Source organism: Trichechus manatus, unplaced genomic scaffold, assembly GCF_000243295.1.
Source record: "Trichechus manatus latirostris isolate Lorelei unplaced genomic scaffold, TriManLat1.0 scaffold00288, whole genome shotgun sequence".
Classification (NCBI taxonomy): domain Eukaryota; kingdom Metazoa; phylum Chordata; class Mammalia; order Sirenia; family Trichechidae; genus Trichechus; species Trichechus manatus.
This window is the reverse complement of record NW_004444224.1, coordinates 60,889-73,837: the sequence shown is the minus strand read 5'-3', so window position 1 is coordinate 73,837 and position 12,949 is coordinate 60,889. Positions and strand designations below refer to the sequence as shown.

The 12,949-nt window shown below is 38.9% G+C and overlaps 1 protein-coding gene across 1 annotated transcript in view; it reads left to right on the top strand.

The window, feature by feature from the left end:
- The window catches only part of SDHC (succinate dehydrogenase complex subunit C), a 47,851-nt gene that overhangs the window by 18,924 nt on the left and 15,978 nt on the right, over nucleotides 1-12,949 (top strand). The window contains exon 4 of the mRNA XM_004390160.2: nucleotides 5,270-5,331. Coding sequence (XP_004390217.1) covers nucleotides 5,270-5,331 — 62 coding nt within the window. The remainder of the gene's footprint in view (nucleotides 1-5,269; nucleotides 5,332-12,949) is intronic.

Sequence of the window (12,949 nt, the reverse complement as noted above, 5' to 3'; positions counted from 1 at the left end):
AGTGGTCTCAATTCTTGTTACTTTATGGTGAAACTTTTTTTTGTTTGTTTTTTAAAGAGATAAAAGACTTTAAGGAGGATTATAATGATGAAGAACTTCCCAAGTTATTCTGAATCTGTATATAAAGCCCTGGCCTTTTTTCACAGATCGTATAGAGAATGGTAGTAGATTGGTGAGGTGAGTCCTTCACTATCGTTTTTGCTCTTCCAGTAACGGAACTCTGGATATACTCATGGAAAAAAGAAACAACAGAGAACATGGGACTGTTCCCGGGGTGATGTGTCAGGGAAAGGTGTCTGAGATGTCTAAAATCATACTCTCTATTACAAACTTTTAGAGTTTTTTGAAGGAGGCATGAACAATAAATGATTGAGTTAGCACTTTATATGTACTCTTAATTCTTAATAAATTGAGTCAGTTTATTCAAGCAAAATTGTATGCAGGGATTAAGTTACCAGAACAAAATACAGTGTAACGAGTCCTTCCAAAGGATGGTACCAAACAAACCCTTTGCCATGGAGTCTATTCCGACTCATAGTGACCTTATAGGACAGAGTAGAACTGGGTCTTAGGGTTTCCAAGGAGCGGCTGGTGGATTCGAACTGCCAACCTTTTGGTTAGCAGCTGAGCTCTTAACCAAAGGATGGTAGGAAATTAAAAAAAAAAAAAAATCTTAGATTTGTCAGGGTTCTTATAAGTTTAATGTAATCATCATCCTCATTTATTTTCAAGCGTGCTCCTTGGAGCTGTGGATATTCCAGTAGACTCCATGGAGGGCTGTGTGGGACTGGGCAACATGCAGATTGGACTCTAGGACCCCAGCCCTGGGTAACCAAAGCAGCTTTATATTTTGATCTGTTTCGTATATTGGGTTTTTGCATTTGAATAAAAGGTGCTGCTCCAAAAAAAAATAGTTTGAAAACCACTGTTGTCCCTAACAAGTAAATTTCCTCTGCAGCATTTTTATGAATGGTTGTTCTGCCTTTGCTTGAACACCTCCAGTGAGAGGGAGCTCTCTGCCATTCTTTTTCAATTTAGCCATTTCTCTTATCCTCAGTAAGATCCTCCTGTTATTGAATTCATTGCAACCTGTATCTTCTGTCCATTGGCCCTAGTTCTACCTTGAACCATATAAAATAAATCTAAGCCCACTTTTTTCTGACATCCTGTTAGATATCAAAGGATACCTCTCATGTCCTGCTCTTCTCAGTCATCTTATTTCCCAGGCTAATTATCCTCAGTCCTTTCAATTTTTCCAGCTTTGTTCCTTTAGTCTAGATAGATTCCAGTTTATTAAAGGTTCCCAAAGCACAGAATACAGTATTCCCAAGTGTAGTTTAAGTAGCACAGAAAGGAAGGATACCTTCCTTGTTCTAAAGAATACATTTTTGATAACACATTTTAAAATGACATTTGTTTTTCTGGGGGTCATCTTTTCCTTTTTCTTGTTGAGATTTTAAAAAAGCTGTCTTTTTTTTTTTTTTAAACGTAACTTTTATTTTTATCATAGTAATATGTGTATATAGGTTAAAGAAACAAATAGCACTTCCAGGCTTATACTAAAAAAAGAACAGCTTGGTTACCATTTTCTAGAAGTAATCATTTTCAGCTACTTTAGCTGTTCCTTTTGCATTTGCTTTCATATTTCTAAGTAACGTACTTATACTGCTATTTTATGATTTTTCAATCTTTTACATTATCTATTTACTTTCTGGAGTCCCTGGGTGGCACAAATGGTTAAACACTCAATACTAGCTGAACGGTTGGCAGTTCAAACCCATCCAGAGCCACCTCAGAAGACAGTCCTGGCCATCTGCTTCTGAAAGTTCACAGCCTTGAAAACCTTATGGAGCAGTTCTACTCTGCACACGTGGGGTTACCATGAGTCAGAATCAAGCTGATGGCAACCAGCAACAACAATATTAAGTTTCTACAATGGAAATCATGAATTTACCTCTTATATCCTCTCTGTCGCTGAAAACAAAACAAAGCACATAAACACTTCTTACCTTCATCGTCCCAATATAGTTGTGTGATAACTTTGGTTAAATCAGTGTTCTGTATTTACATTATGATGACTGTGTAAATAAAATCTGTAGACTAGTCATATGTTATATTATGATTACATTTCCTTGCTCAGTGTTTTGTTCACCTTTGAATTCTTAATTTTGGTTTTGTCTGTACTTATGATGAATGCAGCTTCAAATTTTCAGACTTAACATCAGTTGCATTTTACCCCTCTTTGAGCCATTCCTTCTGGAACCGTCTGTCCTGCTTTACTCTGGACTGGTTGTTCTCTAGGCCTGCTACACAACTGTCATTCTGAGATTTCCCTTAATATCATCCTGGAAATTCCCTCTGCCTCTTTTCTTTGTTGGAACCTCTTGTCTTCCTTTTTCTTTATTTACTCCCTTCTTTTGGTGGAGTGCATACTCCAATAGCTTTCTGAGAAAGAGTGTGTGGACCTTATATATCAGAAAATGTTATTCTACCCTTAAACATTGGTTTCTGATAAACATCTTAATTTCTGATCTTTTATATGTGACTTGTTTTTCTCTTCCTAGAAAAATTTTAAGATTTCTCTTTATCACTGGTATACTCTTTGTTGTCTCAAAATAATGTGCCTTGGTATATGGGACTTTGTCATTCAGTGGGTTTTCATTTGCCCTTCAATCTAAAAATTTGAATCTTTTAGTATCAGGAAATTGTCTTATGCTGTTTCTTTGATAAGTTTCTCTCTTCTTATTTCTCTGGGTTTTTTTCTGTAACTCTTTTTAGTTAGATATTGATCCTCCTTGGACTAATTCTCTAGTTTATTGTTTTGTCCGTATTTTCTATCTCTGTGTTTTGATCTACTTTCTGGGAAAGTTTCTCAGTTTTCTTTTCTAACCCTTTTATGGATGTTTTTCATTAATTTTAAAAAGCTCTTCCTTATTCTCTGAATGTTCATCTTTTATAGTATCCTGTTCTTATCTTATGGATACAGTATCCTCTCTCCTCTCTCTGAAGCCTGCAATGATACCATCTTTGTTTCTTTTAAGTTTTTTTTTTTTGTTTGAGGTTTCAGGTGATACTTGATTTCTTTTTTTTTATTGTACTTCAGGTGAAGGTTTACAGAAAGAAGTTTTTTTTTTTTCTTTTCTGTTTGTTTTAATCTTGTCTGATCATGAAGCTTTCATAAAATGATGAACCTGGGTTCATATATATGTGTACGTGTGTGTTTGTGTGTGTGTGTGTATACACACACACACCCACAGGACCCCTGGTGGTACAGTGGTTAAGAGCTTGGCTGCTGACCTAAAGGTCTACAGTTTGAATACACCAACTACTCCTTGGAAACCCTATGGGGCAGTTCTGTGCCGTCTATAGGGTCGCTATGAGTCGGAATCGACTCGACGGCAGCAGGTTTGGTTTTTGATAATATACACAAAGGCCGAAGCTGTATTGGAAATCATGAAGTCCCACTCAGGTTCAAGGGAAGGGGTAAAAACTCACCTGATGAGGAGTGGCAAGATTGTGGAAGATCATGTGGGACTGGAAATACGTCATGGTTATTTTTGAAAATAAAATCTCCCCTACCCACTCTATGCTAAGTTAACTGCAGGATGTGTTTTTTTTTTTTTCAGTTTTTCTATGTTTTATCCATTTTTAAAAATTAGGGTAACATTTGACTTCAGAAGGTCCTCATACTACTTCCATTTTCCATTTTGGTATTCCTAAAAGATTACGAGAACAGTACATGTATTCCATCTGTAAACTCTTTTAGTCATAGAATTTAATTCATCTGGACCAGGAACCCTAAATGGAGCCCTGGTGGCGTAGTGATTAAGAGCTCCTGCTGCTAACCAGAACTTCAGCAGCTCGAATCCATCAGTTGATCCTTGGAAACCCTATAAGACAGTTTTCTACCCTGTCATATAGGCTCACTATGAGTCGGAATCAACTCGGAGGCAATGTTTTTTTTTTAGGACCCCTAAATATATTTGGAGATTACCATTTCCCCACCTCTGTAGGGTTTCAGTTCTCGCAAATCAATGTTTGTTCTGTCTTTTTCAGTCTGATAATTATTCTTTTTGACAAATAAAGTAGTTGAGCAGTCTGCTTCGCACTCTCCATCATCCGTTAACACAAAATTGTCTATTCCTCTTAGGAGACTTTCTTCCCTTAAATACAATTTTAAGAGCCCGTTTTTGTTGTCCTTGACATTTTTGCAAGCCTCAGCTTATTCTGTGTTTTAGTCTCCTGATTCCACTTACCAATTTATGCCATTGTTCTCTGCTTGTCCTTGATTATGTGTCGCTTCTTTCACCTTTTATATTTATCATGTTAAATCTGAGTTTATTAGAGTGGTCTCTAGCTTTTTTGTTTTGTTTTATGTCTTTGAGCATTACTCCTTTCTTACTCACTGTGACCATTTTCGTTATGTAGTTAAAATTTCTTTTTGAGATCATTCAGCTTTCTTGAGTTTCTTCCCTTTAATAAGTATGTGGTCTGATAATGCTCAGCATTTTCTGTCTAAGCTGAGAATGTTCCAGGATGAATGTTAGCTTTCTCCAAAGACGCTTGTTTTTTCCATTTCACTAACAAGTACCTTTTGAGCCTAAGAACTAGGTCCCGAATAGCAGGGTTGATCATCCTTCTATGGAAAGACTTTGGAGTTGATTCAGAACATTGTTTTCAAAAGGGGGTTGATGACAAAGTGTTTTAAAACTGCTGTGGATTAAGAAGCATGTACTAAAGTCAGCAAAATTGAATTGAAAATTTTGGGATAGGTATTTGGTTAGGGAAAAAATGATATGCTCAATTTGGGTATTTTGGGACATATAATGAGGAGAGTTAAGGCTAACCAAGTATTTTTTGAAACAGTGGATAAAAAAACTCACTTAGGTTTTTTTCTCCTTCAGTGCTATGACTGGGAAAACCCACGTGGTTGTATTCTAGTGAATATGGTCTAACCATACTCAACTTTTTGTGTCTTTGATCCATGTTGTTTCTGCCTTATGCTGTATGAAAGGAAGATTTTGGGTTACAATTGATTCCTCTTCTCAGCTTTCAGTGACAGAGTCTGGTAAAGGGGGCAGATGCTACTCCTTAAATCAGTTTTCCTCTTTTCAAACTAGAAAGTGGAAACACAGGGATGTGAAAGCTGTTTTTGTTTTGTTTTTTAAATCATGCCTATTTCAGAAGTAGGTTATACTCTCTATTTGCCAGGATGGGCTCTCTACTACAGTGTCATCTTTTTTAATTGTCTGTGTGTGTTTCTTTGCAGTTGGTCTCTTCCCATGGTGATGTCTGTTTGCCACCGTGGTACTGGTATTGCCTTGAGTGCAGGTACGTATTTTTATACACACACACACACTTTTTTTGAGGAACTTTGGTGTTTCTATGGCTCTTGCAACTGCCTCCTTTGCAACTCAGCCACTTGATTTCGAGTCCATTTAAATGTAATTGTTCATTCATTCCTTTAACAATTAATTATTAGTTCCTGCTACACTCAGGTACTGTAAAAACATCATAGGAGGGGTGTCTGACCTCTAACTTCATGAGGGGAAAGGAGAATCAAGATCAACAGCCCAAGGCTGATTCCTATGAGGTGGAGGTCAGACATGCCTTCTCTGTCTGCCATCTTTACCAACTCTGACACCGACTGTCCCTCCCCTAGCATTCTCTACTTCTCTGCTGAGGTCAGTAATTCATTACAATGACCACACAGAACTCAGTCAATACTCATGATTATGGGATTTATTAAGGAAGTAACGGTTACAGTTCAGGCTCAGGAACACTCAGTATACAGTTCTTCCATCAGGACAGCCTCTTCCCAGCTGTGCCTTCAGGCACATCTCTCTCTGACCTCTTGGCCTCTGCCCAGCTAGGGCAGGTGTTACAGAGCTCTTTTAACTCTGCCGATAAGTGCCCAGAGGCACCCCACTCTGCCAGTAAGCTTTGGCCCAAAGGCACTCATCTTTCTCGCTCCATGGGCCGGGAAGCCCTGCACCATCTCCTGCCAGTCTTCTCCTGTCAGTCTCTCCTGCTGTCATTTCTCCGCTACCGCTTCTCACCGTCTTCAGTGTTAAAACTCTCTCTCTCTCCTGGTTCCAGGAGGGTCTCAGCGCAGGGATCCTGGGTCCAAAGGACACACTCTGCTTCTGGTTTTCTTTGCTTGGTGGGATCCTCTCTCCCCCATCTCAGGGATGGCTCACCTCAAGCCCAGTGGGATGGCATAACTGACCAGTCCCTTTGGTGGGCCACAATTACCCTATCTGCAAAATCCCACCCAGTCACCTGAGTGAGAGTTACAAGACCATGGCGAGAAAGGCCACACAAAAGTGATCCATCACACTGCAATCTTTATAGTTTTATTGATAATTAAGTAAGGATAGGAACTCCTTTCTAAGATCTTATGCCATCATTCCTTTGTGTGGTAAAAGGTGTAAGGATAGTGGAAGGATGATTGGCATTGCCTGGGAATCGTTGTGTAGTTCCTAGCTTTTAACCTACCTGCACTGAACTAATAGGGTAAATTTCAAGATTAGGCCTTCCTAACTGTACATTCATAGTTGCTTTCATTTCTGCTTGCTTACAGTCTTAAACCTGCTTAGTTTGATGATACTGATGGGCAGATTTAATCTTAAAACTCATTGGAAGTACAAGAGCAGTTTGCTTATTATGCTATAGTTTTCTTTATATTCTCAATGTATTTGTCACCACTGAATGAAAAAAAAGGATATTAGTGCTTTTATGGAGTGTACTGATGAAAAATGTGTTCGTTTGCTAAACATGGCTAAAGTTGAGTATATACATTTTTCGTGACTGTGCTTAATAATTATTTGTTTTTCCTGTCTTTCCGCCTTTGAAAGACTTTGCATGCATCAGCATGTATTCTGTTCTTCCCTAAACCTTCTTCCCCAATTCCCATAATAGAAAGTAGTGGATGCTTTTTATAGAGTAATGGTTACCATGTTTCCCCAGATGCTGAAGTTCCCTCATTCAAAACTGGAAAGGAACAGGGTTTTGCTAAGTAGATGACTTAGGCAAATTAGCTAACTCTCTAAAACTCAATTTAGTCCTTGTAAAATGGGGTTACTAAGAATGCTTGGAGCCCTGGTAGCGCAGTGGTTAAAGCACTGAGCTGCAAACCAAAAGGTCAGCAGTTCCATCCTACCAGCCTCTCAATGGGAGAAAGATTTGGCAGTCTGCTTCCTTAAAGATTTACAGCCTTGGAAACCCTATGGGGCAGTTCTACTCTGTCCTATAGGGTCACTATGAGTCAGACAGCAGTGGGTTTTAATAACATTTACCTCAGTATTGATGGGGTTTTGAGAAGTGTTATATATACTGTGGGTGCTGACTTATGAAACCAGGGATGAGAATGAGAAGCATGATGAATTTTAAAATAACAGTAGTCTTTTAGAAGATGATGTACACTGGACCAAATGGCAAGATCATTTGGCCTGAAAGGAAGTCAGTTCCAACAGCAGTGACCTTTGCATTCTTGTGGCCCTCCTCCAATCCATTTTTCACACAACAGCAAGAAAAATCTTTTGAAAATAAGTTGAGTCATGTCACTGTCTTGCTTAGAATCTTCCAATTACTGTATTTGCCTTTGAACTTTAGATTAAAATTCAAACCACCACCATGGCCTAAAATGCCCTTCCCAGTCTGGCCCTTGCCTAACTCATCTCTGCTGTACCTCCTCTTGCTCACTCTCCTCCAGTCTTTGAATTCCTTGGAACAGGCAAAACTCTTTCCCACCTCAGAAGCTTTACATGTTTTGTTCTCTTGGTCTGAAATACTCAACCCCACCTCTTGCTGCACTATGGATGGTTAATATCTCAACATAATTGTCAATTCAGAGACTACTTTGCTTACCACCATATCTAAAGTAGTAGCTGCCTTGTTAATTTTTTATGTCACAGCACTATTCCTTTGTAACTGTTACTGTGCTGTTTGTTACCTTCATAAGTTTTATTAGATGATTTGTAATTATTTTGTTTGCTAACTTTTTATAAATCTGTCTCTTGAATTAAGAATATAAATTCTTGAGAGAGTCGGGACTGCATCTAATTTACCATTCATATTGTCTAGCACGCAACCGATACTTAGTAAACATTTATTTACTAAATGAATACACCTATGTTCGCTTTGTTCATAGTGATTGCTTCAGAAATGTTCATTCTTCCTACCCTCTAATTAATCTCATGTTATGTGATATAAATTGGATAGGGTTAATACATACCCTCTACCCTCAAGGAGTTATTAGTCTGAGGAGTGAGACAAATAAATATTTATAACATACTATGATAATTTTTTAATAAGAGATATGGGACCCCTGAGGAGAGATGAACAGATACCCTGGAGGAGTTGGAGGGCTTGAAAGAAGGATGAGTAAGAGAGTTCATGAAGAGGAGTTGGAGGAAGGCATTCCAACAGAGAAACCACCTCATGCAAAGGCATAGGGATTTGAAAGTGCCAGAGTCATTGGATGATGATGACTAAGCCTGGGTGGCTTGAGAGAGGGGTTTGTGGGAGAAGTGGCAGAAAATGAGGCTGGAAAGTGGGCCAGACAGTGAAGGACTTTGACTCCCATGCTGAGGAGTTGGAATGTGATCTATAGAGCATGGGGAACCATTAAAGTTTCATGTTCTCTTTGGTTCTAATAACAGGGCAAGCTGGCTTCAATAAGTCCATAATAAATTAATTATTCAGACTGTAGAGATTGTTTGACTAATGCATAAATTTTAAAAGCATGTTAATCTAAAAAGCATGTTGACACTAGTTTGACTTTAAAACACAGTTTATTAAAAACTTTACAAACGGTGCATTAAAAGATGGAAAGAGAATGCTAATAGCACTCTTCTATTGCTTAGGTTCTGTAGGGATTAAAATACTTTTGATTTTTCATGGTGACAGATGGTATAAAAATCTAGATGAAATTGGGTAAATTCCTTGGGAATGGCAGACAGCTGAAGCTGTAGTAATGAATGAGACTGTAAATAGCAATATGCGTTATACAACAATAAAAAGAATGAGATTAGGAAGAGAAAATAAGGATACTAAACAGAAATTTTAGAATTGAATGCAGCTATAAATGAATCATACAGTTAACTTGAATGGCTATAAGAATGGTCCTGAATGTTTTGGATAATTTTTAGCAGTGGATCATACTGGAGAGTCATAACTTCACTGAGGATTGCCTGGATCCATGGGCTAACCTGCTGATCACGCAGTCACCTTTCTTTATAAAAAAGCCAAAAGGATTTATAGATTTATAAAGTAACTAATGGCCATTTTTTTTCTTTTGGGCTTTTCATGGGATGGGAAATTAATTATTAATTCTTAGAATTCAGGTCATCTCAGACTGAATGCAAGAATTAGCCAGCTACAAAGTTAGAGGATACAGTCCCCACAAGAGATTGCCCTCACTTTTGACACCAATTGCAAACTCTCCAAACCTCTCTCAAGTTTGAGAATTCACTAGAAGGGCTTACGGTACTCACTGAAAGCTGTTATACTCACAGTGCTGGTTTATTACAGGGAAAGGATGCAAATTAAAATCAACCAAGGGAAGAAGCACATAGGGCAGAGTCCAGGAATGTTCCAAAACATGAAGCTTCTGGGTGTCCTCTCCCCGTGGAGTCATGGACAGCATTTCTTTTCTGTCATCAGTGTGTGACAATATTTGTGAGCCCCACCACTGACTAGGGAAGCTCACTAGAGTTTTCATTGGGGCTGATCACAGCCCATATGGCTGACGTTTAGTCTCCAGCCCTTCCGGAGGTCGGGCTGATACCTTTAGTCTCCAATCCCTTCTGAAGGTCAGGCAGATATTTTGTGGGCCAAAGCTCCCATCATAAATCACATTGTTAGGCAGTTGTGTGGCCAAGACCTCTAGGCAAACGAAGACATGCCTATCAGGTATGACATTCCAAGGGCCTATAGGTGACACTAGTAGCCAAGGGCAAAGGTCAAACATCTCTTTGGGTAAGGTTAATTCTTTACTACACACTAAGGCAGTGTAGGGAGTCCTCGTGGCGTAGTGGTTAAGAGCTTAGCTGCGAACCAAAAGGTTGGCAGTTCTAATCCACCAGCCGCTCCTTGGAAACCCTATGGCGCAGTTGTGCTCTGTCCTATAGGGTCACTGTGAGTTGGAATCGACTCCACAGCAATGGGTTTGGTTTTGGTCTAAGGCAGTGCGGAGAAAGTGAACTTTGGAGTGAGACGGATTGAGTTCATTTCCAACTCTGTCTCTAATAACTAGCTGTGAGATCTTGGGTAAGTTATTTGACCTCCCTGAGCTTCAGATTTTTTTGTCCACAAAATGAGGATAATACCTTTTTGCTGTACATGGGGGTACCAATTAGAATTCAGAGATCTTAAACTAGTAAAGTCTTTTCACAATGGATGTGATTTGCTGTCTGAGTAAACCAAAAGTTTATAAATATATCGAACATGTCACTGAGGAATGTAGTATAATTCAAAACATCAACCAAGGTGAGCTAAGTGTATTAGTGACACAGAACCAGAATGTGATTGAAATTTAGAAAGGCAAAATCCAGTTGGTAGTACTATATTCTATTTCAGGGAGTGAGCTGGCAGCCTGTGGGTCCTATCTGGTCCACAGATGTATTTTATTACATTGCACTGTGTTTTTAAAAAATTGAATTTGAATGTCTTTAGGTGGGACATGCACCTCCCCAGTTCTTTGTGAGCCCTACCACTCTGCGTTGCTTTATATTCTGCTTGATTCACACGTTTGTGTGGCTCCTATAGGCGTTTGGGTTTGGCCCGCCCATTGGGGAGGGACAGAGACCAGGATGGGTAGTGGCAGTGAGGGAGGAATGGGTAGTCAGGAGCGTAGAAAAGGGAAAAAGTGAAGACCAAGGAACCAGATGTCCACTAGAGTCCAGAGGAGAGAGCCACTGAATCAGGAGGACACAAGCTGTCCAGTCAGTGGAGAAGTATATTATGCAGTATGGGCGATTCAGATTCATCAGGCCTCACCTTGGCCTAGGTGACATTTCTCTTAAAATTATTTCTTCCATTTGCTTTGATCTGCTAATTTTTAATTCGGCCTTCTGGGCCTTCGATTTTGGTCATTGGAAGGGATATTTCTTACTATGTATTAACCCATTACAGTTTGTTTAATATACTTTAGTCTCTTGTAATTTTGACAAGGCTAAAGACCAGGTCGGCCTTGTACCGTGTAAAATGCATCAAGAGTTCTTATCACTTTTGAGCTCTCTTGGTAGATTAGCCTTCAGTCTGCTCAGCTACCAAGATCACTTCCTTTTCTGCTTATAATAATGCCCAGTTAGGATTGTGAGAATTTGGTGAATACTATAGATATATAGATACAGTTTCTAATACAGGTCTGGTAGTGATTATTATTTATGTTAATAATCAGAATATTTAATCCCACACCTTACAGAAAACGTCTCATCATTTGTAGCTAAAAATCTTACTCTCAGCCTTTCCTGTTTCACAACTCCTAACATCTTGGTCCTTGCGTTACCAAGATGGGATGACCTAAAAATGTAGTGTCACCAGAAGAGAAAAGACTTCTCAGAAATGCTTTACTTTACCTCAGTGCTTAATACTCCTGACCCTAAGAGGGGCTGCAGGGAAGCAGGTGGGCAGAATAGATCATGATGAGATTAATGTGGACAACACTTTAGATAAAAGAGCCATCAGGCAGTGTTAACCTGAGTTTTAATCATCACTCGGACAGCTCTGCCAAGGCTCTTTTAGATATTTTCATTTTCATTTGCAGTGACATCTGCAGAGGCTCGCTGGGAAGAAGTGTCTGAAAGAGCTTATGATGGCTTCTGGAAGTGGCAGTAGGACTTCCAGGCCGTCTAGACCCTTCTGTGTATAGCACTTAACTGTGGTGGAGCAGCAAGAGCTGGTCTTGGCAGCCAAGTGGAAGAACCATTTAATTTTCTTTTAGTCATTAGATGGGACAGCTTCATATATTTTTCGCTTATAATGAGGAATGCTTTGACCAAAGTGACTTTTGATTGAATTAGCTGATTAATCTTCCCTATTTGTAAAGGAGAGCCTTTTTTGAAAGACTAGGGAGGCAGCCAGCCAACATGATCTCCCTTCTAATTATATCTGGGTTGGAATTTGTGTAATGATCCCCAGATCTCCTTGACCTCCTTGAGACATTGCTTTACTTTTTTTTTCCCCCTTCTGATTCTGACTAATAGCAACCCTATAGGACAAAGTAAAATTGTCCCATAGGGCTTCCAAGGCTGTAATCTTTACAGAAGCAGACTGCCACATCTTTCTTCCATGCAGCAACTGGTGGATTCGAACCACCAGCTTTTCAGTTAGCAGCAGTGTTTAACCACCGTGCCACCAGGGCTTCTTGCTGATTACAAGAGCATATTTCAAATAATTAAAACATTATAGAAATATATGACTTACAAAGTTCCTTATAATCCCACCACTTAGAGATAACCCCTGTTTTGTGTATATCCAGAGACTTCATTTTATTTTATTTTTTAAGGACCCAACCTATCAGAAAAATACCACGTATTTCGAATACAAGTATTGCTGTTGCTGCTAGTTGTTATTTACTGAACATTTACATAATTATTTAACCCTCACAACAGTCCTCAAAATAATAGCACCCTCATTTAACAGATAAGAGACAGGCTCAGAAAGATTAAGAAGCTTATCCAAGTTTACTCAGCATTTAAGTGACTGGGCTGGGAGGTGAACACCAAGCTCAGATTCTTTTACTAACACTATACTTTTTTCTTAAGTACTTCTAAACTCCTGATTCTTAATTGTTCTTTTAGACTTGGTGGTATCTTCATCTTTATAAAAAATAACTGTTCTTGAAAGAAAATTGACATGGAGCTATCTAGTACAATGGATTTGAGAACCTTTTATTTATTTAGACATAGTCTTTTTTAATTGATTAAACTAATTGATAGAATCC